General features: G+C 42.3%; 1 protein-coding gene across 1 annotated transcript in view; it reads right to left on the reverse strand.

Annotated features, from left to right (window-relative positions):
* The window catches only part of IPO8 (importin 8), a 65,249-nt gene that overhangs the window by 30,009 nt on the left and 12,287 nt on the right, over window positions 1-22,953 (reverse strand). The window contains exons 7-14 of the mRNA XM_073621695.1: window positions 18,208-18,302; window positions 16,031-16,115; window positions 11,772-11,906; window positions 9,612-9,711; window positions 4,409-4,485; window positions 1,302-1,418; window positions 1,128-1,217; window positions 86-251 (exon numbers count right to left, since the gene is read on the reverse strand). Of these exons, the coding sequence (XP_073477796.1) occupies window positions 86-251; window positions 1,128-1,217; window positions 1,302-1,418; window positions 4,409-4,485; window positions 9,612-9,711; window positions 11,772-11,906; window positions 16,031-16,115; window positions 18,208-18,302 (865 nt within the window). The remainder of the gene's footprint in view (window positions 1-85; window positions 252-1,127; window positions 1,218-1,301; window positions 1,419-4,408; window positions 4,486-9,611; window positions 9,712-11,771; window positions 11,907-16,030; window positions 16,116-18,207; window positions 18,303-22,953) is intronic.

A 22,953-nucleotide genomic window follows, 5' to 3' on the forward strand; every position in this document is an offset into this window, starting at 1 on the left:
AAAAGGGACAAACTTTTTTTATAGTACAGTACTGCAGCATTTCTGGATGAATAACATATACCAAATATTTTGTAAATTCTCTCACCCGCCCCCTGGTAACTGATTAACATTTGCAGAGCGATGGCAGCCTCCACCTTCACTGGCAGTTCTTTATCTTCCAGTAGACTTTTCTTCGCCAACTCTACAGCATTTCGAAGGTTCAGCTCATTGTGAAACTTTAGTGAGCTGAACGAGTGAAGAACCCAACACGACTAGAAGAGAAAGGAGATAGAGAACGACGTAAAGGACATTTTATGCGTTAAAAACATTAACGTAAAGGACATTTTCTGCGTTAAAAAAGGGTATGTAAATCCTGTCTGAAAGGCACTTGGTTTGATAAAGTACTGTATATAAAATTCCAGCTTAACCAGCAGGAGGATGGATGTAGATGATGCTACATCATCTACATGTAGATGATGCTACTACAGTATAGTACAATGCACACATCAGTTAGTAACTGATATAGCTTGCTTGGCCCAAACAAACTATGCAAAGTTGAAGTAAACCTGGAATTCCACTTTCATTTTTTTCTGTTGTTGCATCCCAGTGATGACATTCAAGAGGATCTGTGTCTTTGGGTCCTGGCGCTGGCATCTTAACTGTGGGCAGCCGACTGACTCCTTGCGGCTTCACAGCTGACTGCCCATTGCGCATGTGCGTACCATGCTGCGTATTTGGTCCTGCAGTCTCCTGTGACGTGTCCGAAGAGGCTGCTGGGGAAGGAGGGGGGGGCAAACTTCCGCTCTGATCACCTAGGCAGTCAGAGCTGAAGAGGGAGCTGGTACCTATCAAAAACAGGGGGGGGAGCAGAACTCTCCCTTTTGGGTGAAGTTCTGCTTTCACCTTCTTTGCAGCCCCTCCCTTTGTATATGCACTCCACTTGCATGGCACGTGGACCATGTCTGCGTAAATGGCCACGTGTAAACTCCTGAGGATCATGTAACTGCATGACAACACAGGAACACAACTGGCAGATGGTGTTGTCACCCTATGCCAGGAAGTGTCTTAACAAGGATATTTGTTTAAGGCAGGATATTTATAAAAGTTACAGATTTAAAAATATTGGAAATTACTTTTGAAGGACCTACCCGTGCTCGGAGGTAGCCCAGCTCAGACATGAAAAGTGGGAAAACATGATTCTGGATGAAGACTTCCATCTGATCTTTGTACACAGATTTCTGGAGGAAAATATAAAGTAATACACTGCAGAAATGTCACATGTACTGTATACTGACTATAGTAGTAGCAAGCAAATAGGTTACCTTTAATAAAATCTCTGCAAGTGAACCCAGCACATGTAGTGCCCCATCTATTTTCCGCGGGTCAACCGAGGAACTGGTGAGGATCTGGTAACAAAAATTCATCATCTTTGGCAACACCTAAAAAACAAAGAGGAACAATAGCAATTTTCAGTAATAACTCAGAGGGTCAGCAAACCCATAAAGCATATTTCTGAATTTGGTAGATGCTGGGGCGTTAAACCATCTAACAGCCTCTTCTTTTCCAATAATTTTTATTGAAAATTTACATATCAAATTCCAAAACAAAATATTGCTTACAAAGGATATGTATTTCAGTATACAAAAATATACATCAAGGTACTAGAATTATGGACATAAGGATGTATTTTAACAAATATATCTCTTAGCTCTATGTGCTATAATGTGATAAACTACAAGAAGAAAAAAAAAAAAAAAAAGTTGGCATATTCAAGGGTCCCAGTCGCTCCTTTAGAATCCACGAGGAGGAAGAGGAGGGAACATAACCACGTGACCATCTAAACAGCCTCTACAATATCTCGGGGACCATATTGGTGAGAGCTCTGTACCGAGTTCCTAGGGCTGTGTACCCACTGTGCCTAATATGAGGGGTTCCCACTATTCCTGTACTGAGCTCCCGTGTCTACACACCTGCCGTGCCCAATATGAGGGGTTCCCACTATTTGTGTATGAATATTCCAGGTCTGCACAGCAGGTGTGCCCATCGAGGGGCTCCCACTATCCCTGTGCCAAAGAGATACATAAACCAAAAGATGGCCTCAGACCACCGGACTCAACTACTTACTGAAATGTAACTTCTGGATGCACTGATTCTAAACTACATAAAGCCCAACTCTAGACAAATTGATTTTTTTTCTCTTTGGATAGAATCATGAAGGGGTAGAACCTCCATCTTCCCTTCACTTAAATCTTAGATACAAGGAGTCAGAAGGAAAGTGATTTGAAATTGCTGCAAAAGGTCAGAAAACACATTAGACTCCCATTCCCCTCATATTTTGCATCAGTGTCAACGGGACAGGAAGTCAAGGGAAACAGCCTGACAAAAAAGTGGAACTAATTAAAACAAGCATCACTGAATACTCATCCCCCCCCCCCCACTCAATAATATTAACTGCTCCAGTCCAGAAAAAGGGGTTCACTGCTCCCTCTAGACTCCAACAACAGCCAACACTAGGTATTTTGGTGGCATCTGCAGAGGGATATGACTGGAAAAGGATCTCTAGGTCAGCAGCCTTTTCATAAATGCCATCACAGCGCCTCGTTAGACCATTCCTGCTCAGTCTGTGAATAAACATGCCCTCAGAATGATGCACTGGGTTGGGGTACATTTATAAATGCCCCATGTGAGTGCCACCAGCCAACACTTTGCATGGCTGGTGGCTCCTAAACTCCCCTTTTACTGATAGTTCAGGTCCCCAATGATGATCAGAGTGACTCCAAGTCATGTCATCTTTATGGAAGCTGATCTAGTGGTCACTAGCAGGGTGGAGGCCTGCAATATTCACTGTCCATCCAGAGATTTTTATTTCTGCCCCAGTCGTCTTCAATCTGAAGACCAGCATCATTCAACCCACTTCCTCAGAGTCCAGGTCTTCCTGCACCTGACCCAGCCCGTCTCCGGGCAATGAAGAGAGATGCTGCACAGTGATAAGCTTGTCTCTGTCATTCTGATCTCTCTTCCTAACAGTGTGCTTCTTCTTAGCACATGAACGGACTGGTCCCTTGTACTGCTTCCTCGTCTCACATGTCAGCCTTGCTGTGCAAGGACCGCAAGAGGCAGATTCAGGTACTTACAAAACTTGTATTAAAAATACATTTAATGATGTATTAATAAATACAGACATACAATAATTTGTTCATATCTGCTTAGCGTTATAATAGAGTTATAATATAATATATACATTTTTTTATACATATTAAAAACTTTTGCTAGAGACTTAAGCTGGCCATACATGGAACGAAATTCTCCCATTGCAGCAGGGACTGGCTGCATTTCAATCTATGCATAGGGACAGTGGACAGAACCAATTGACTTCTGTACAATCACTGTGTCAGATAAATGCAGTTCAATTAGTGCCGCAGGCTATAGCTGGCAGTGCTGATCTGTGTATTCTGACAGCGGGGAAGTCTCCCCATCGTAAGAAAACAATAGCTCAGCGGGAGAGATTTCCCCATCCACCTTGAATGTGTGGATGGAGAAATCAGGTCAGTTTTTTTTGTTCAACCCACTGGCTGAGAAAAAAAAAAAAAAAAAAAAAAAAAGCTGAATCATCTATTGTCTGCGTAGTTTGAACCCTTGAACCCCCAATCGTATATTTTCTGAAAATGGAGACACTGTAGAATAAAGTGGTAGTTGCAATTTATTGTGTTGCATGATGTTTGCTAACCTGATTTATCAAACGCATATTTTTTTAGAAAAATATACACTAAAATTAATTTTAGTAAAAATACAATAAAAACACCATTTTTTTGGAAAAACAAAAAAAACAAAAAAAAAAGATAGGGTTGCATCAAGTAAATAGATACCAAATAAGGATGACCTCCGGCGTGTTCGCACAGCCCACGTGCAGAGCCCGGCAGGAAGTCGGCACTGCACTAACCACAGGCAGTGAGACATTTCCCGATCTCTGCAGCCGCACATCGGGGACAACGTCTCACTGCCTGTGATCAGCGCAGCGCAGTGCCGTCTTCCTAGCGGGCTCTGAACCGGAGCTCATCCTTAATACCAAACATGTCGAGACTCAAAACTGCATGTGTCAAATGGCAAAAAAATTACAGTACATAACATTTTTCAGTGGTGATGCTTTAAAAGTCTTTAGAGGTTATCATTTTAGAGTTAACCATGAATTATGGCCCTCGAACCTCATGTGTGGCACAATTGCTGCGGGCACTAAATGTGTGTTTGCATTCATGTGTATCCATTGGGGGGGGGGGGGGGGCATGTTTTACATTTCTCTTAATTTCTCATTTATTTATCTTATTATCTGCAGCCATAAGCTTGGTTTAACCACTTGAGACGGTCTGAGACGCTCCCAATTCCAGGACGGCAAGTGGTTGAAAACAAAGTTTTGCCAATGTTTCTGCCTCACCTCTTTCCTCTTCTTGGAGGCAGTAAAGAGCAGATTCTGAGCAGCAGTTGAAGGAGATACGTAATCTTCAAACACATCTAGAACCAGAAACAAAACAGGTCATGGACAAGGACAATTAGCGTGGAGCATCACTGTGTGACACGTACCCAGTACACAACAAAACAGCCATGTGTGGGAAGGTGCGACATTGAACGAATTGACAGCCTTGCTTGATGTACAGAACAAAAAGGCAGAGCAATATTGGACATGGCATTGGAAACGCAACAAAACCCATGCATGGGTAGTAGTGCACAAAAAAAATAAATAAATAAATAAATAAATGAAACTACATATACAGCCAGCAGTAGTTAGTCACATGCAACTGGACTTGTTTTGTAATGCTGAAGGGGTTTCATAGTTTGTCTAAGCCATTTCTTCAGTTCTAATGATTGGTAGGAACATACAACATTTAAATCCACACAGGTAGCACTGACCCCTTAATCCAATCACCAAGGCATGTGTCAATGCTGATGATGATTGTCCAAGAACAGGATGGGGAGGTGTGAAAGTTGTGTCAGTTCTACTTACATAGTTCTACTTACTTGGTGGCAAGAAATCTGAACAGCTGGTAATTCTTCAATTTACATGGCTTAAGGTGTGAATTGTTATCAAATCGCTGGGACAGAGATATGAAAACGGCATTATATGTGGAAGACACATGATGGCAAAGGTCCCCACCCCTGTTCCGGGATGATTTACCAGTTTGAAATTTCGCTGTTCGGATTAAAAAAATTCACACCTTCAGCCATGTGAGTTGAAGTTTTCACACCTTTGCAGACTTTGACACCAAGGACAGGTGTGCTGTGTCGAACACAAACCGCAACTACCTGCTCTTTGCGTGGCTACATGGGAACAGCAGCAGGCCGCTGGGGCTGAGCGGCTGCTGCTGATCACATGACCCGCTCGTTCCAAGAATCTGCCAAACCTTGCCACGGGAATCTGGTGGCTGCAGCTATCCAGCTGTGTGAAGGTGACCTTATAGACTAACTACATATACAAGAATATATAAAATCTGTGCTACACATTAATGTTATGTTCACAACAATAAATATTAACAGTTTTTTTAGCTGTGTAAAAAGTTCAAGTAGAAGAAGAGGTTAAGTAATAAACCAACATTTAAATACTCCATTCCCTTGTCTCCCCATGGCCCTGCACACATTTTATAACAAATCACAATGTAAATACCATTTTTTTCTATGCGGTCCAATATCTGCAAAGCTCCAATCCCTGCTGCATATGGTGAGGCTCATGGGAGGGAACTCTATCTTCCTCCAACAGGGCCTAAAGCAGTGGACACCACTACTGCCCTATGGGATTAATTCCTATTGTCTGCCCACCACATTACACACAGAACTCAGAGCTTTGCAGTCACATGACCATATATAAAAGAAAAAACAAAAGAAAAGTGTTAGGTACCTGGTAACTCATTTTCTAGAAGTCTACCAGAGCAGCATTTGATAGATTAGGCTACTCCCACCTGCAACAGTAAGAATCATCAACCAGTATTAAAAAAAAAAAAAAAAAAAAAAAAAATAGCATACCTCTGTGTCTCAGCATTACAAAAGTAAAAAGCACCAAAGGAACACCAGGTATAGTCAGGGACCCCCTAAGGGTGTGCCAAAATTGTGAGGAAGTACTCTGCCGAGAGTGAAGACGGTATATGTGCTGCCCTGGAAGACTTCTAGAAAATGAGTTACCAGGTACCCAACTCCTTTTTTTGCTCAAGACGTCTTCCAGGGCAGCATCTCAGAGGATTGGCAAGGAATACTTACTCCGTGGGAGTACACAGCCTGAAGGACTGGTCTTGGTTGGACAGGAAGTCTATCCTGTACTGTTTTGCGAAGGTTTTAAAGCTCGTCCATGTTGCTGCCCTGCAGATCTAGTCTGGTGTAGCTCCTGTTTTCTTTGCACAGAAAGATGCCATGACTTCTTTGGGTGGTAATTCTAAAATTTGGTAGGTGTAGATAATTGCAAGTCTGATCCATCCATTTTTGGAGGCTTGTTGTCCCTTTTGGCAACTGAGAAGAGGATGAATAGAGCTAATGACTTCCTCCAGCCTTCTGTTCTTTGCCAATCGGGATATGTAAATATGCATCTTTGAGATCTAGACTAGACATGAAAGGCTCCTGGCGAGAGTATGTTCCCGATGGAATAAATCGATTCCATCTGGATACTTTTGTATTTTACCGTCTTAAGGATTTGAGGTTTAGAATTAAACAGGCCATGCATTATGCAATTTTCTTTCCTTCAACAATGGGTAGAAGGAAAGAAAATTGCTCAAATCCTTCCCGCAGCGCTATTGTGTTCTGTGGCTATAGCCACCGTCAGTGATCAGGTGAAAAAAACCTGACAGGTTGGTTGTACTGAAGTCGACTGATGGATAGACTTCAGTACAACCAGCTTTCCCATAGACAGATCGAAAATCCAGGGGCATCCTGCTAAATCAGCCGAATTCCGATCAGTCTATGGCCGGTTAGGGCTGAACTTACCTAAGGGTTTCCTCTCTGCGAATATGTGTGAATAGATCACTATTCCCTCCTCGTTGGGGGGTACAAACGAAATTACTTGTTCTGCTAGGAAATCGTCCAGTGATGATTGTGGTCCTGCTACTTTTTCTTTGCTACTCGTGAGATATGTTAAGTGTCTCCCTGAAATGGGGGTGGTGGATAGAATTCTACTGTGTGTCCTTCTAGTATGGTGTAGAGGACGAACTTGTTCTCCGTGATTGTCTGCCATTGTCTTGAGTATGCAGCCTAGCTTCCCCCACAGGCAGGCAGTTATTGTTTCTTGGGGGTTTAAGGATGAACCCCTCTTTGCCTTTATACATTGGCGCAGGATGACCTTTTCTTGGACTCATTTTGTTATTTACTGTACTGAGCTTGCGAAGAAAATGGGGTTTTTGTTTTGTTTCTTTTTGGGGTGGGGGGGCTCTTTGTTTCTATCTGCTGACCTGTCCAGTATCGATTTCAGTTTGGCTCAGAACAGTAGTTTCCTTGAGAACGGAATGCTGCATAGTTAGGTCTTGGAAGTGGTGCCTCCATTCCAAGCTTTAAGCCATAATGCTCTGTGAGCTGAGTTGATGAGGGCTGTCGACTGTACTGTTCTTTTAACAGCTTCAACTGAAGTGTTTGCAATAAATACTGCGGCTTTGTTTAAAAATGGTAGTGTTTTCAAGAAATCTGCTATAAGCGTGCCAGCTTCCAGGTGGGTCTGAAAGTGGTTGAGCTAGTGCATAAAAATACAGGTGATGCAAGTAGCAGCAATGGGCAGATTGAAATTGGATGCGCCTACAGCACAGGCCTTTACAGGGCCTCTGCCTTTTTGTCCATTAGGTCCCTTAGGGTGTCTGTGTGTTTAAAGGAAAGATCGGTCTTGTTCAATATTTTGGATAAAGATACGTTGACTTTGGTGTATTTGGCACAGGGAACCACATCCTCTTCCTTAAATGGGTATCTTTACAGAAGTAGGGGTAAACAATTTCTTATCTGGGTCTTGTCCACTCTTGCTTGATGTCCTTCAGCGATTGGTGGACTGGGAATGTACAAGGTTTTTTGGGCAGTAACCCCTTGTATATTGTGTTGTGAAGAGACAACTCGGCATATTTTTCTATAATACCCAGTGTCTCCGATATGGCTTTGAATAATTCTTGTGTGTCTTCAGTCGGGAAGAGGAATTTGTCTGAATTGGTTTCCTCTTTGCCAGAATGGAAGCATTCCCAATCTTCTGAACAGGATGGCAACTCCTCTTCTTGTTTGTCAGGGTCATCCCAGCTACATGAAGGCATGGTGGGTTGGCTGGTTGGAGGGTTTGTTGCTGAGCCTGTTGATGTCTGCATTTGAAGGTTTTGCACTAGGGACCGAAAGGAAAGCGGCCAACATATCCTTTTCCACAGAAGAGATTAACCTCTTATGGACTCACTGGGTTTGTTTGGCCACCAGTTTGTTTATGCACTTGTGGCAGAGCTGTTTGGCCAAGCTAGCTGCCATTTTTCACTCGCAGGAAGAGAAATTCCTGGGGAAGGAATGTGAACAGCTAGTCCTACCCTTCTTGTCCTCTGAGGCCTTTTTCTGTGAAGGAAGGACATAGGACTCGTGGGGAAATGACTGGAAAGGTACCACTAGCATTGAACACCTGCATAGTGGAAATGTAAGAAGACAGAGGAAACTGGGCACCCACTGGTATACCTTAGAGCCATCCAGACTGGCAGGATCTGCAGGGCAGGTGGATGGAGTGGTGTCTGACATGGTCAGCTTGAACATGGCCATCCAAATGTGGTCATTTAAGCTGCCTGCCCTTGCTCTGGCCCCGCCATATGCATAGGTGGATTTTAGTTTTTACCGGCTTGTGCTTGGTCCCTGGTGAGCCACATTGTTAGGGAGGAGGCTTTGCATGTTTCAGGTGTCTCATAGTGTTCCAAGTGAGGTCACTCCTGTATCCCAATAGGACCTGCGCCGGAAGTGATGTAACTGGAAACGCACCTGACAGGGCAGTGTTGTTTTGCAGGAAGCACATCACCAGAAGTGACGCAACTAGTGTCACGAAGCACAGCTGGAAATGGGGATACAGTTCCATGTCCGCTCTTATCTCATCTTGCGAACCCCAAATGTCCGCATTGACCATGGAGCAGCAGGTTAAAACTAGGCTGAAGTACTGTGGCTATGAGGACAGCACCAGGAGAGTCTGCCAAGGCAGCCTGTGGTTGGAGGGATAGCTGCATACCTCCTATTGGAGGAAAAACCTCGGGTTTGTAAGGAGATGAGAAGGAACACCACGAGTGATGTGCCTATATAACAAGGTCCTGCCTGGGCAAGCCTGGCCTGCAGCGAGGCCATGGGAAGGCCACCAGACAGGGAGGCCCCTGCAACAAGCATGTCGGTCTGGTTGTGAGAAAATAAGACATCTGATGTCCTGTTGGTCCGATGGAAATACAAAAATTGAGGCAGAGAGGTATGTGATGTGTTTTCTGTTGCAGGGGGAAGAGCCCTATCTCTCAGATGCTGCCCCGGAAGATGCCTTGAGAAAAAAAAAATGCTAAAACAGGCATTACATTGTAATTTGTTATAAAATGTATGCAGAGCTATGTGGAGAAAAAGGGGAGGGAACATTTCATTCTTACTTTACTACCTATCCTTTCCTTCTACGTCAAACAAAAAAATGTACTTACCAAACTTCATGCGAATGTACTCGTATGGGTCGTCCTGCCACAAATCCTCATCTTCATCTTTGTAGCACATCAGGGGGAAAATCACCTCTTCAGAAATACTCTTAGAAGCAAGAGGTGGGGCAGAGAGTCCATGTATCAATTTTTTATAATCATTTGCTTGCACAATGTTTAACAAGTGGAGACACTTTGCCAATATTACACTGCAAACTTGTTTGATAATTTTATCTTTTACCTCTGTGTCCAACAAGGATGGAAAAATATTTAGTAGCCCAAGAGGCAGATCACTTAAATGAAGAACTAGCTGCTAACTCACAGGAGTCTTTTTAGGCCCATTCCCGTGATGGTGCAATAACACAAGGGCTTATTGCATTTATGTCACGCATCAATGTATGTTGCATTAAGGCAACTCATTCATTTAAATGAGCTGTCAACATAACAATGCTTGAAAGAGAAGTATAGGTTTTCTTTTTATTTAATAATCATACTTACCTAGGTGGATGCAGCATCGGTCCAATGCTGCATCTGTCCCCCAGCACCTCTAACACTGAGAACTGAGCAATCTAACACCGCCAAATCGCTCGGTTCTCAGAGCTCCCCGCCGCCCTGTGCTCACTGGAGTGCTTGGCTGTGGAGCGTGCAGGAGCGGCCGGCTCAGCCCCTCAGCGGCTTGCTGCGAGGCTGAGCCGGGTGCTGGTCCAGGCACGTGGGTGGATCCCAACTCCATTGCCACGATCTTGCCCAAACTCTGTCTGCTGAAAACGGGTTCCAGGAGTGCAGATTGAACTGCACTCCTGTGGTTCACAGGAGAAGTACAGCCAAACGAGCTTTGGTGGTACTTCTTTAAAAAGAACATGCAAGCTCCATTTTGCACACAGTATTTTATCCTGTGGTGTGTTGTGGACGTGTGTTGGGTGCCATTCAAAATGAATGGCACTGCAGTAACGTGCATTGCCACAATGCAAAAGTGTGAATGGGCCCTTAAAGTGGATGTAAACCCAATGCCATCCTTTCTAAACTACTGCCATAGGGGGTTATCTACAAGGATATACATGCCTTCTGCATGTATCCTTACCTGTCAAATGTCTCCCCTCTGTCTGTTATTAGACCCGAAAAACTGCAGATTCTGTGGGTGGGTCTGTTGTCTGGAGCTCGGTGGGTGGAGTCCTGATGTCAGTAGACTCCCCGCCCACCTCTACACTCCCCTTGTCAATATGCATTTTCTCCTGTTTATTTCTAACACTGAACTTCTGCTATGATCTCTAACATCCAGTGAAAAGACAGGAAAGTAACCTCATGACTTCAGCATGCCAAATCATGCTGAGGTGTGGAATAGCCAATCCTTGCAGAGCTGCTGAAGAAAGGAGTGGGAGGGAATTAAAAAATACTGCACGTCTCAAAGGCTAGTGCACGAGATGTAAATCACCTGTCACTCACAGCAAGGGGGAGTATTTGACAAAGTTTTTCTCAGTTTGTCAAGAATTGCCTCATTGAACAATAAAAAAGAGGATTGCTCAGGGATTGATTAACTTTGTGTGACAAGACTGAGCTCAAATGATAGCAAATCTTATACTCTACAGTATGATACAAAAATTTGGGTTTACATCCACTTTAATGCCCCGTACACACGGTCGGATTTTCCGACGGAAAATGTGTGATAGGACCTTGTTGTCGGAAATTCCGACCGTGTGTAGGCTCCATCACACATTTTCCATCGGATTTTCCGACACACAAAGTTTGAGAGCAGGATATAAAATTTTCCGACAACAAAATCTGTTGTCGGAAATTCCGATCGTGTGTACACAAATCCGACGGACAAAGTGCCACGCATGCTCAGAATAAATAAAGAGATGAAAGCTATTGGCCACTGCCCTGTTTATAGTCCCGACGTACGTGTTTTACGTCACCGTGTTTAGAACGATCGGATTTTCCGACAACTTTGTGTGACCGTGTGTATGCAAGACAAGTTTGAGCCATCATCCGTCGGAAAAAATCCTAGGATTTTGTTGTCGGAATGTCCGAACAAAGTCCGACCGTGTGTACGGGGCAAAAGGGTTCTTTGGCACCTTAGATGGAACCTGTCACTTCAGAGACTAAAACTGTTAGGGCTAAGACTCGAACACATGTCCCGTTCAACCCAGCTAAGTATGATGGTATTCTCACCTGCATGTTCGGCTTCAGAACCTTCCAGGTGACAGCATGGGACACTCCCAGGTTTAGGTAGTTGAGAGTCTGCTGCAAAACCCGTGGGGCCACATACTGCTTTTGTCTGTGCTGCTCCAGGACTTTCAGCAGAACCTGAAGAAACAATGTAATGATGTAGTGTGACAATTCCTCCCAAGTGCAATAACTACTGAGCAAATGTTCATGATGGTCAAATTCATGATCTACCTGCATTGCATATAGAAGCAGAGACCGTGTAAGAACATCACTAGGACCAAAATAGGGTATATAATGAAAAAAGGAAAGGTTTTATCTTAAAATTTTCATTAAACGTGTTGATCAAGGGGAGGGAGGAAACCGCAAAATATTCAGCTTCAATTGCATTTTTCTAATTAGCAAGAAGTGCATGTCGTTTTGGGGGAGAATTAATAAAAAAACTGGTACACACAGAGTCTGGTGCAGCTGGGCATAGTAACAATTAGTGTCCAGGTTTTATTGTCAAAGCTTAACCACTTCAGCCCCGGAAGATTTTACCCCCTTCCTGACCAGAGCACTTTTTACAATTTGGCACTGCGTCGCTTTAACTGCTAATTGCGCGGTCATGCAATGCTGTACCCAAAAGGAAATTCGCGTCCTTTTCTTCCCACAAATAGAGCTTTCTTTTGACGGTATTTGATCACCTCCGCCATTTTTATTTTTTGCGCTATAAACGGAAAAAGACCGAAAATTTTGAAAAAAAAATTATATTTTCTACTTTTTGTTATTAAAAAAATCCAATAAACTCAATTTTAGTCATACATTTAGGCCAAAATGTATTCGGCCACATGTCTTTGGTTAAAAAAAAAGTCAATAAGTGTATATTTATTGGTTTGCGCAAAAGTTATAGCATCTACAAGCTAGGGTACATTTTCTGGAATTTACACAGCTTTTAGTTTATGACTGCCTATGTCATTTCTTGAGGTGCTAAAATGGCAGGGCAGTACAAAACCCCCCCAAATTACCCCATTTTGGAAAGTAGACACCCCAAGCTATTTGCTGAGAGGCATGTTGAGTCCATGGAATATTTTATATTTTGACACAAGTTGCGGGAAAGTGACAAATTTTTTTTTTTTTTGCACAAAGTTGTCACTAAATGATATATTGCTCACACAGGCCATGGGCATATGTGGAATTGCACCCCAAAATACATTTAGCTGCTTCTCCTGAGTATGGGGATACCACATGTGTGGGACTTTTTGGGAGCCTAGCCGCGTACGGGGCCCCGAAAACCAATCTCTGCCCAAGCTATTTGCTAAGAGGCATGGTGAGTATTTTGCAGCTCTCATTTGTTTTTGAAAATGAAGACAGACAAGAAAAAACATTTTTTTTTCTTTTTTCAATTTTCAAAACTTTGTGACAAAAAGTGAGGTCTGCAAAATACTCACCATACCTCTCAGCAAATAGCTTGGGGTGTCTACTTTCCAACATAGGGTCATTTGCCTCCGAAACTGTGATAGGCAGTGAAGAGTGAAATCAAAAATTTACGCCCTTAGAAAGCCTGAAGGCGGTGCTTGGTTTTCGGGGTCCCGTACGCGGCTAGGCTCCCAAAAAGTCTCACACATGTAGTATCCCCGTACTCAGGAGAAGCAACAGAATGTATTTTGGGGTGTAATTTCACATATTCCCATGGCATGTATGAGCAATATATCATTTAGTGACAACTTTGTGCAAAAAAAAAAAAAAAAAAAAATTTGTCTCTTTCCCGCAACTTGTGTCACAATATAAAATATTCCATGGACTCGACATGCCTCTCAGCAAATAGCTTGGGGTGTCTACTTTCCAAAATGGGGTCATTTGAACTGTCCTGGCATTCTATGCACAACATTTAGAAACTTATGTCACACATCACCCACTCTTCTAACCACTTGAAGACAAAGCCCTTTCTGACACTTTTTGTTTACATGAAAAAATTATTTTTTTTTGCAAGAAAATTACTTTGAACCGCCAAACATTATATATTTTTTTAAAGCAAATGCCCTACAGATTAAAATGGTGGGTGTTTCATTTTTTTTTTTCACACAGTATTTGCGCAGCGATTTTTCAAATGCATTTTTTGGGGAAAAAAAACACACTTTTTAAAATTTTAATGCACTAAAACACACTATATTGCCCAAATGTTTGATGAAATAAAAAAGATGATCTTAGGCCGAGTACATGGATACCAAACATGACATGCTTTCAAATTGCGCACAAACGTGCAGTGGAAACAAAATAAATACATTTTTAAAAGCCTTTACAGGTTACCACTTTAGATTTACAGAGGAGGTCTACTGCTAAAATTACTGCCCTCGATCTGACCTTCGTGGTGATACCTCACATGCATGGTGCAATTGCTGTTTACATTTGACGCCAAACCAACGCTTGCATTCGCCTTAGCGCGAGAGCAGGGGGGGACAGGGGTGCTTTTTTTTTTTTTTTTTTTTTTTTTTTTCTTTATTATTTTTTTGCTTTTTTATCTTATTTTTAAACTGTTCCTTTCATTTTTTTTTTTTTTTTTAATCATTTTTATGGTTATCTCAGGGAATGTAAATATCCCCTATGATAGCAATAGGTAGTGACAGGTACTCTTTTTTGAAAAAATTGGGGTCTATTAGACCCAAGATCTCTCTTCTGCCCTCAAAGCATCTGACCACACCAAGATCGGTGTGATAAAATGCTTTCCCAATTTCCCAATGACGCTGTTTACATCCGGCGAAATCTAAGTCATGAAATGCTCGTAGCTTCCGGTTTCTTAGGCCATAGAGATGATTGGAGCCACTCTGGTCTCTGATCAGCTCTATGGTCAGCTGGCTGAATCACCGGCTGCATTCTCAGGTTCCCTGTTGAGACAGGAGAGCCAGAGAAAAAACAAGGAAGACGGTTGGGGGGGGGGGGGGGGGCATTCCCTCCCACTGCTTGTAAAAGCAGTCTAGAGGCTAATTAGCCACTAGGATTGCTTTTACATGAAAGCCGACCGCTGGCTGAAAAGAATGATACCAAGATGATACCTAAACCTGCAGGCATCATTCTGGTATAACCACTCAAAGTCGTGAATGGCGTACCTGAAGACAAAAAAATGGTTAACAATAAAACACAGTAAACGGTAAACTATAAAAAAATTGCATACCTGAAAAGCAAACATGATAAAACATAACAACAATAAAACATTGCAGAATAGAATACAGTAAAAAAGAGCAGAACAATAGAGAGAGAATAGAGAGAGAGAGAACAATAAAACGACAACTATTTTTTTTTTTTTAATATTTTTTTTTTTTTTTACACTTTTTTTTGTAACTAACTTTTATAACGGTAACCGGTTCCAGGTTCGGGTCTCTCAAAATGTGATGGCATCTTGGGAGACCCTGTGAAAGTGTGCCTAGTCTGTGCAATGCTGTACCCTACGCTAATACTCAACTAGTGAATGGTAGCGTTCAAAACATTCACCAATGCAAAGACCAGGATTGTCAGGACAGGAGGGACAATAATAGCGGGTGTCACGCCTATATCCGCGCTTGCTGCAGACACGACATCTTTTTTGGGGGGTTCATTGGGTAGGGGTACTCGGGAGGACATAAAGAAAATGCCTCTCATGCAGCCGACTGCATTTGGTTGGGGATGTGAATGGGGGAAGTACGGGCGCGGCAGAAGTGGTGGGTTCCCAATTAGGATTGGCGAATGCAGCAGGAAGGGCATTATGGGCACGACGGGCCTGTGTTTGTCTTCTTCTTGGTGGCAGCGGGTCACTACTTGTGCTTGCCACCTCACCAGCTCGAACTGCACTTATGGGACTCGCCACGTCACCAAGTGTTACTGCAGTGCTGGTTTGACTACGACCGGGGTGTACTAGGCCGCTGGTGCTTGCCAGTTCACCAAAACGCTACCAAAAAAACTGTTAGCGATCGCAGGGATCAGGCCTGACTCTGCGAACGCTGCAGTTATGCGTTTAGTGTTTTATAAGTGACAGTGATCGATCGATCGATACTGCTGTTAGGGTCCGATCGCAGGCCCCCCACCCGCAGGCAGGCAAGGACGTACCTGTAAGTCCTTTTGCCTGCCCGTGCCATTCTGCCGACGTACATCGTCGTGCGGCGGTCGGCAACTGGTTAATTGAACAAGCTGAAGTTGGAAGCCGATTGGCTACTAAGCACAGCTGCACCAGATTCTGCGTGCACCAGTGTTAGTAAATTGCCCCCTTTGTACGTATGCAGCTAAATGGTAAAACAAAGAATACAAAAAGTCACCTGCAAAACTCCCACAGCATAAGTTTTCACAAAGAATTCGGAGAACTCTATATATTCCTTGGTGACACTTCCAGGACTTCCATACCTAAAGAATACAAAGCCAAAATCAGTGATCGATACATCTTCCTGCATTTTCAGGCAAGACATGAAGGAAAAAAATATATTGTTCAGACTTGAAGCAGACCTTGTTTCTGATATATTTCTTCATGTAACAAACACACGCAATGTATCATATGTGTGTAACATTTCCAGGTATTAACTCACACACATATATTACAGTACTTCTTCTGACAAGGCTTACATCTGATTTTCTCTCCATCTATGTTCAGGCATTATCCACGGTCACCATCTACTTCCTGGACTGACATGCCAGCTCAGAGATGACACAATCATCTAAAACGTTGATGCCTGTGCAGTTCTTGGCTCTGTTCAAATATCCCTGACACAGATCAGCCCCTGCTACAGCCTGTGACTTGCTACAAACTTACGATCATTGCAGTCTGATCATTGGGGAGGGAAGTCTCTCAGCTTATACACAGTCAATGGCCTGGAACTCAAGTTCAGCTTTTTAAAAATACAATGTTATTTTATGAAAACTATACTGTTGCTGTATGTTGTCAAAAAAAATTTCATGCAGCCCTGTAGAGCTACCAAAAGGTCCATCACTGTAATGTTAAAGTGGTTGTATACCCAAATTTGACATTTTTACCTACAGGTAAGCCTATAATAAGGCTTGCCTGTAGGCAAAATTAATATCTCCTAAACTTATACAGTTTAGGAGATATTCCCTTTGCATGCAGCCGCTGACGTCCACAGCACATGCCCTCTGAATGCGCGGCAGATACTGCCAGGAAGAAAACTCACACACGTATGCCCAGGAGTGACGTCATCGCGGCTCCGGCCACTTACAGCGCCGGAGCCACAAACCCGGAAGACACGATGAGGGCAAGATGTCAGATCCCTCGACGTGGACCGAGCTCCAATACGGGGGCTTCACTCTGAGGTAAGTATTTCATAATGAGCTAGTATGCCTTTGCCTTGCAGTGTTTTTTTTTTTTTTTTTTTTTTTAAATGTGCAGGTATACAAACACTTTAAACTGCAGAACAAAAATGGCCACCTCTACTTCTTACCAAACCAGCCAGCCTTAGTGAGAACCTGCCAAACTAAACATATTGGATCCACTACAGCTCGCTCTCTTTTAAAAAGTGCAAACTCCAGAGCTGTTATGGTCATTTTTATCCAGCCACATGGTAGGTTGCTCCGATATTAAATACACATCAAAAGGAAAGTCCTGATCTGCACAAGGAATAACTATTCCACTCACACTGTATTAGAGCTGCACGATTCTGGCCAAAATGAGAATCACAATTTTTTTGCTTAGACTAAAAAGATCACGATTCTTGCGATGTAAAATCTTTCACATTATACAAAAAAAAATTGGGCTAACTTTATTACTGGTTAGTTTTTTTTTTAATTCATTAAAGTAATTTTTTCCAAAAAAAATGCATTTGAAAGACCGCTGCACAAATACAGTGTGACATCAAATATTGCAACAACCACCATTTTATTCTCTAGGGTCTCTACTAAAAAAAATATATATAAATGTTTGGGGGTTCTACATAATTTTCTAGCAAAAAAAAATGATTTTAACTTGAAACCAACAAATATCAGAAAAAGGTTTAGTGTTTAAATGGTTAAACTTTCTTCATTTACACACAAAGTCTTTTCCATTGACAAATTGTTACAATGTTCACTGCTAAAGAATGTTGTGATTCTTGGCAGACTGCCCTTTTTTTTCTTCCTTTCTTTTGATGGCTGTAGCTTCAGAAGAGCAGAGAGAATTCTTTGCCTAGACAGAATCGTGAAACACTTATCAAGATCGCAAAAGGGGAAAATATCGCGATAACGATTTTTGACGATTAATCGTGCAGCTCTACACTGTATCAATAATATTATAATTTATGATGTGCAGGCCTTGTTTACAGTGTAGCCGGTGTCTACTCTCTGGCAACTCCAGCAAATCAGTAGGATTTGGCAGCAGCAGAAAAGAAGCCCTGTATGTACAAGGTATGCCCTAGGTACTTGTATTTTTGGACATACCATACATGGCCTAAGGTCAGCAACTAGTCAAAAGAGTTAAGCATGAACAGCTTTATAATATATATGCTGACTTTACCGTTCAAAGAGCCGGGTGATGTTGTGAAGGGCCCACTTCTTGCACTTCCACCAGACTAGCTCTGGACGGTCATCTTCATCCACCTGCAGAGTTTCCTATCAATAGGAGCACAAGATCAGCACAGAAACATAAAAAAAAGATATCCCATGTTGGGCTCCGTTCACACCTAGGCGTTTTTGGGTGTTTTTTTTTTTTTTTTTAAATGAAAACTTTTTTTATTGACAAGGAAGAAAAAAAAAAAAAAAAAGTGCTTGTACAATTATAAAGTTGGAAGAAATAGATGTCAACCATCAACACTTGCACTGAACATGGAATATAGGACCAGGTACAGAGCATCACATCATATGTAGAAGCATATCCAAAACTTTTTTTTGGAAAACACAAAAACAGTGAAAAAAAAAAAAAAAAAAAAAAAAAAAAAAAAGAAGAAGAGCAAAACAAAATAAGACAAAACAGCCTGAGTTTATTGTGGGACGTTTAGTCAGAAGTCTCCTTTGTCTACTCTCGGATCCGCAACAGAGAAATTACCAAACTCGGGCTGTAAACATGATTTGGGTGTTTTTCTGCTCTAAGCCTCAGCTCTAAAAATGCCCAGCAAGATAAATCCCATTCATTTCAATGGCCCCTGTTCGCATCTGAGCGTTTTGTCGCCTAAGGCAACACTTGAAAGAATGAAAAACAATGAATGCCTCCCTGTGGAATCAGTGAACAAACACAGTATAAAAGCTGCACCTTTAAGAGAGTGAACAAGTCACCAAAATCTGCAAACAATATATTAACCGGTTCAATACAGGGCATTTTCACCCCCTTCCTTCCCAAACCAATTTTTAGTTTTCAGCGCTGACGCACTTTAAACGACAATTGCGCGGTCGTGCGACGCTGTACTCAAACAAAATTGACGTCCTTTTTTCCCCACAAATAGAGCTTTCTTTTGGTGGTATTTGATCACCTCTGCGGTTTTTATTTTTTGCGCTATAAACAAAAGAAGAGCGACAATTTTGAAAAAAAAAAAAAAAACACAATATTTTATACTTTTTGCTATAATAAATATCCCAATTTAAAAAAAAAAAAACAAATTTTTTTCCTTAGTTTAGGCCGATACGTATTCTTCTACAGATGTTTGGTTAAAAAAAAAAAAAAAAAAAAAAAAAAAAAAATCGCAATAAGCGTATATTGATTGGTTTGCGCAGCAAAAGTTATAGCGTCTACAAAATACGGGATAGATTTATGGCATTTTTTAAAAAAAATTTTTTTTTTTTTTTTTTTTTTTACTAGTAATGGCGGCTATCTGCGATTTTTTTTGTGACTGTGACATTATGGCGGACACATCGGACACATTTTTGGGACCATTCACATTTATACAACAATCAATGCTATAAAATTGCATTGATTACTGTATAAATGTGACAGGCAGGGAAGGGGTTAACCACTAGGGGGACACGAGGGGTTAAATATGTTTCCTAGGGGAGTGATTCTAACTGTAGGGGGTGGGGACTCACAAGGGGAGGAGACCGATCGGTGTTCCTCTGTACTGGGAACACAGATCGGTCTCCTCTCACCTGACAGGACGTGGATCTGTATGTTTACACACACAGATCTATGGTCCTGCTCGGTTAACTGGCAATCGCGGGTGCCTGGCAGACATCGCGGCCGCCAGGCACACGCACCGGGTCCCAAGCAACGCGGTGGACGCGCGTGCGCCCCCTAGACAGCCGGGAAGCCCAGGACGTCATATGACGGCCACCCAGGATGGGAAATACCATCTGTGGCCGTCATTTGACTATGGGGCGGTGTTGAAGTGGTTAAAGGTTGAGGCGCTAGTGATGTTCAACATCAAATGAATTGCAAATATAAATATAGATAGTATAGCAAGCTAGAAAGTCCATATGTGATGAATCCCAACACCAAAATGTGATGCTCAAATAATAAACTTCTAGTTCTTCACCACAAGTGCTCAATAGATGGGTGGCCACTCACCCAAAAATTATGACCCCTTTTTACAGGAAGGTCAAACAGCGCTTCTGGAATACCAATTGATTCTGCTAACAGCACAGTTCCACTCCACTGGTCCCTCGAGATAAAACTAGGATGGGAAAAATGACTCCACAAGAGACAGAGAAAGGTCTCACGTTACCGTGCCGATCCAGGCACCAGGTGTAATCAGCGTGTGCAAGCCGGCTAGTCCATGAAGGATGGCGTGTAGTCCGTGTTTCTCCTAAGGACAAAGCCTGAATGGGATGTAGGATCAGGACCTGGACCTGGAAGGGATCCTACATCCCATTCAATAAAAATTACTACACTACGAGACCTTCCTCTATGTCTCTTGTGGAGTCATTTTTCCCATCCTAGTTTCATCTTGAGTGGCCAGTGGAGTGGAACTGTGCTGTCAATGGAATCAATTGGTAGTCCAGAAGCGCTGTTTGACCACCCTGTAAAAAGGGGTCATAATTTTCTGGTGAGTGGCCACCCATCTATTGAGCACTTGTGGTGAAGAACTAGAAGTTTAATTTTTTGAGCATCACATTTTGGTGTTGGGATTCATCACATATGGACTTTCTAGTTTGCTATACTATGTATATTTATATTTGCAATTAATTTGATATGTTTTACTGAACATCACTAGCCCCTCAACCATTAATATGTTGTTTGCCTAAGACAAAACGCCTGTCGCTCAAAAAAAGTACATGAGCTTCTTTTTTGGCATATTACAGCTGTTTTAATTCTTCTACATTGGTGACCTTTTGAACTTCAAAACAACTGTACAAAAACGCTGAAAAAAAAAAAAAAAAAGCATAAAAAAACACCTGTAAAATAGCAATGCCTAGATGTGAACGGAGCCTTAAAGTGGTTGTAAACCCATACAGACCACTTTTTGCTACAGGTAAGCCTATAATAAGGCTTACCTGTAGCTACCCAGGAGCTCTCCTAAACCTGCACAGTTTAGGAGATATCCCTTGTATGTGCATGTGCCGACGTCATCGGCACATGCGCACTGAAGCAATGGCACATATGTGCCGTTTGTTTCAGTGAGTGTGCCGTTACCCGCGGCTCCCGCGCGCATGCGCGGGAGTGACGCCATCGCGGCTCTGGTCAATCACAGCCGTCGGAGCCACGATACCCGGAAGTAACCCCCGGGAGTGATGTCGCCGGCCGATGATGTGTACGGACACCACAGCGAGGGCTTCGATCTGAGGTGAGTATTACATAATGAGCTAGTATGCTATGCAATACTAGCTCATTATGCCTTTGTCTTGCAGGTGTTAGTTTTTGTTTTTTTTTTTCAAAGTGGGTTTACAACTGTTTACAACCACTTTAAAGTGGAATTAAACCCTCTTATTTTTAGTCAAGGAAGCTGCCATCTTGGCCTCTGTTTAGTCTTCAACTGTCATGATGCTGTACATGTGATCAGTTATGACATCAGCCGTTGGATGGTTTGACAATTTGGTTGAGAGCACAAACAATGTGACAGTTACATATCCAGAAATGTAACTGTTTTTTTGAAACTCTTAAATCGATGGGTTTACTTCCGCTTTAAAGGGATAGTTCACCTTTCCCACAAAACTGCCTATGCAGATAAGGGGCAGCTATAGATGAGAACAAACTATGCAGCTCTAACTAAAGTTGAATAAAGCCCTTGTTATTGGTGTAGGCCATTTACATACCTTATAAAGCCTGACTGGAATACTCCCAGGACGTTGCTAAATGAGGCCTAGTCATCACTGCACACAGGAGTGAGCTCTGAAAATGCTGAGCTCAGAGCTACTACATCAGGGGAGTGAAAGAGTATGTGAGGGGGTTTGAAACAGAGAAAGAGCTCACTTCTGTGATGGTGGAGGTGAGCAGCGATGGCTAGACCTCACTCAGCAATGTCCTGGGAGTATTCCATTTAGGCTTCATAAGGTATATAAATGGCCTACACCTAAAGCAAGGGTATTATTAATTTTTAGTCAGAGCTGCACAGTTCGTTGTAATCTACAAACATCCCGTACCTGCATAGACAGGTTTTTTTGTAAAGGTGAACTATCCTTTTAAAGTCAAACGCAACATATTCCTCTGCTTTATTTATTTTTTAAATAAATTCTAAGTTCACAGTGACAAGAAGTGAGGGAACATGTGTTCAATGGGTCACAGACGCAGAAATAAAAACCTGACAAATTTTATCACTTTTCCATTTTATCCCAAACTAAAAATATATTTTGGCTGGAATAAAACCCTAAAAAGGAACTGAAATGTGGAATCTGTGCCCAGACAAAGGCAAGATATCAGTACTGTCTGCGGCCTACCTGAGTTTTCCCCATTACTGACTTATCATGCCTTGCTCTGTATTATGTCTCTGTGTGGAGACAGCTATCTAAAGGCAGGGCTTTGATTTCTCATGTCAGAGCTGCCTCCTGATGACTGGTGATCCGATGACTGGTGGGGGGGGGGGAATCAAGCAGCAACGTGGGAGGGCTGAAGCAGAAAAATCCTTCTTCTGCAGGTCCTCAGGTACACCCTCCCCTACAGCAAGCAGAACAGTGTGCAGCACAGTAGGGAAATCACCAAATCTCACTCCAAATCTGGGGATATTAGCAGTCAGAGGAAGCAGAGCCTTAGATGATCGCACACTGCAAATACACAGCTATGATGAGAAAGACAAGCAGTTCAAAAAAGGTACAATTTTTTAGGCTACACAATTAACATTTTTGATGTTCCCTATAACACAACAAATTCACCTTTTAAGTTCAGTTCCACTTTAAGCCTTTT

The sequence above is a fragment of the Aquarana catesbeiana genome, linkage group LG03 (genome assembly GCF_042186555.1).
Source record: "Aquarana catesbeiana isolate 2022-GZ linkage group LG03, ASM4218655v1, whole genome shotgun sequence".
Classification (NCBI taxonomy): domain Eukaryota; kingdom Metazoa; phylum Chordata; class Amphibia; order Anura; family Ranidae; genus Aquarana; species Aquarana catesbeiana.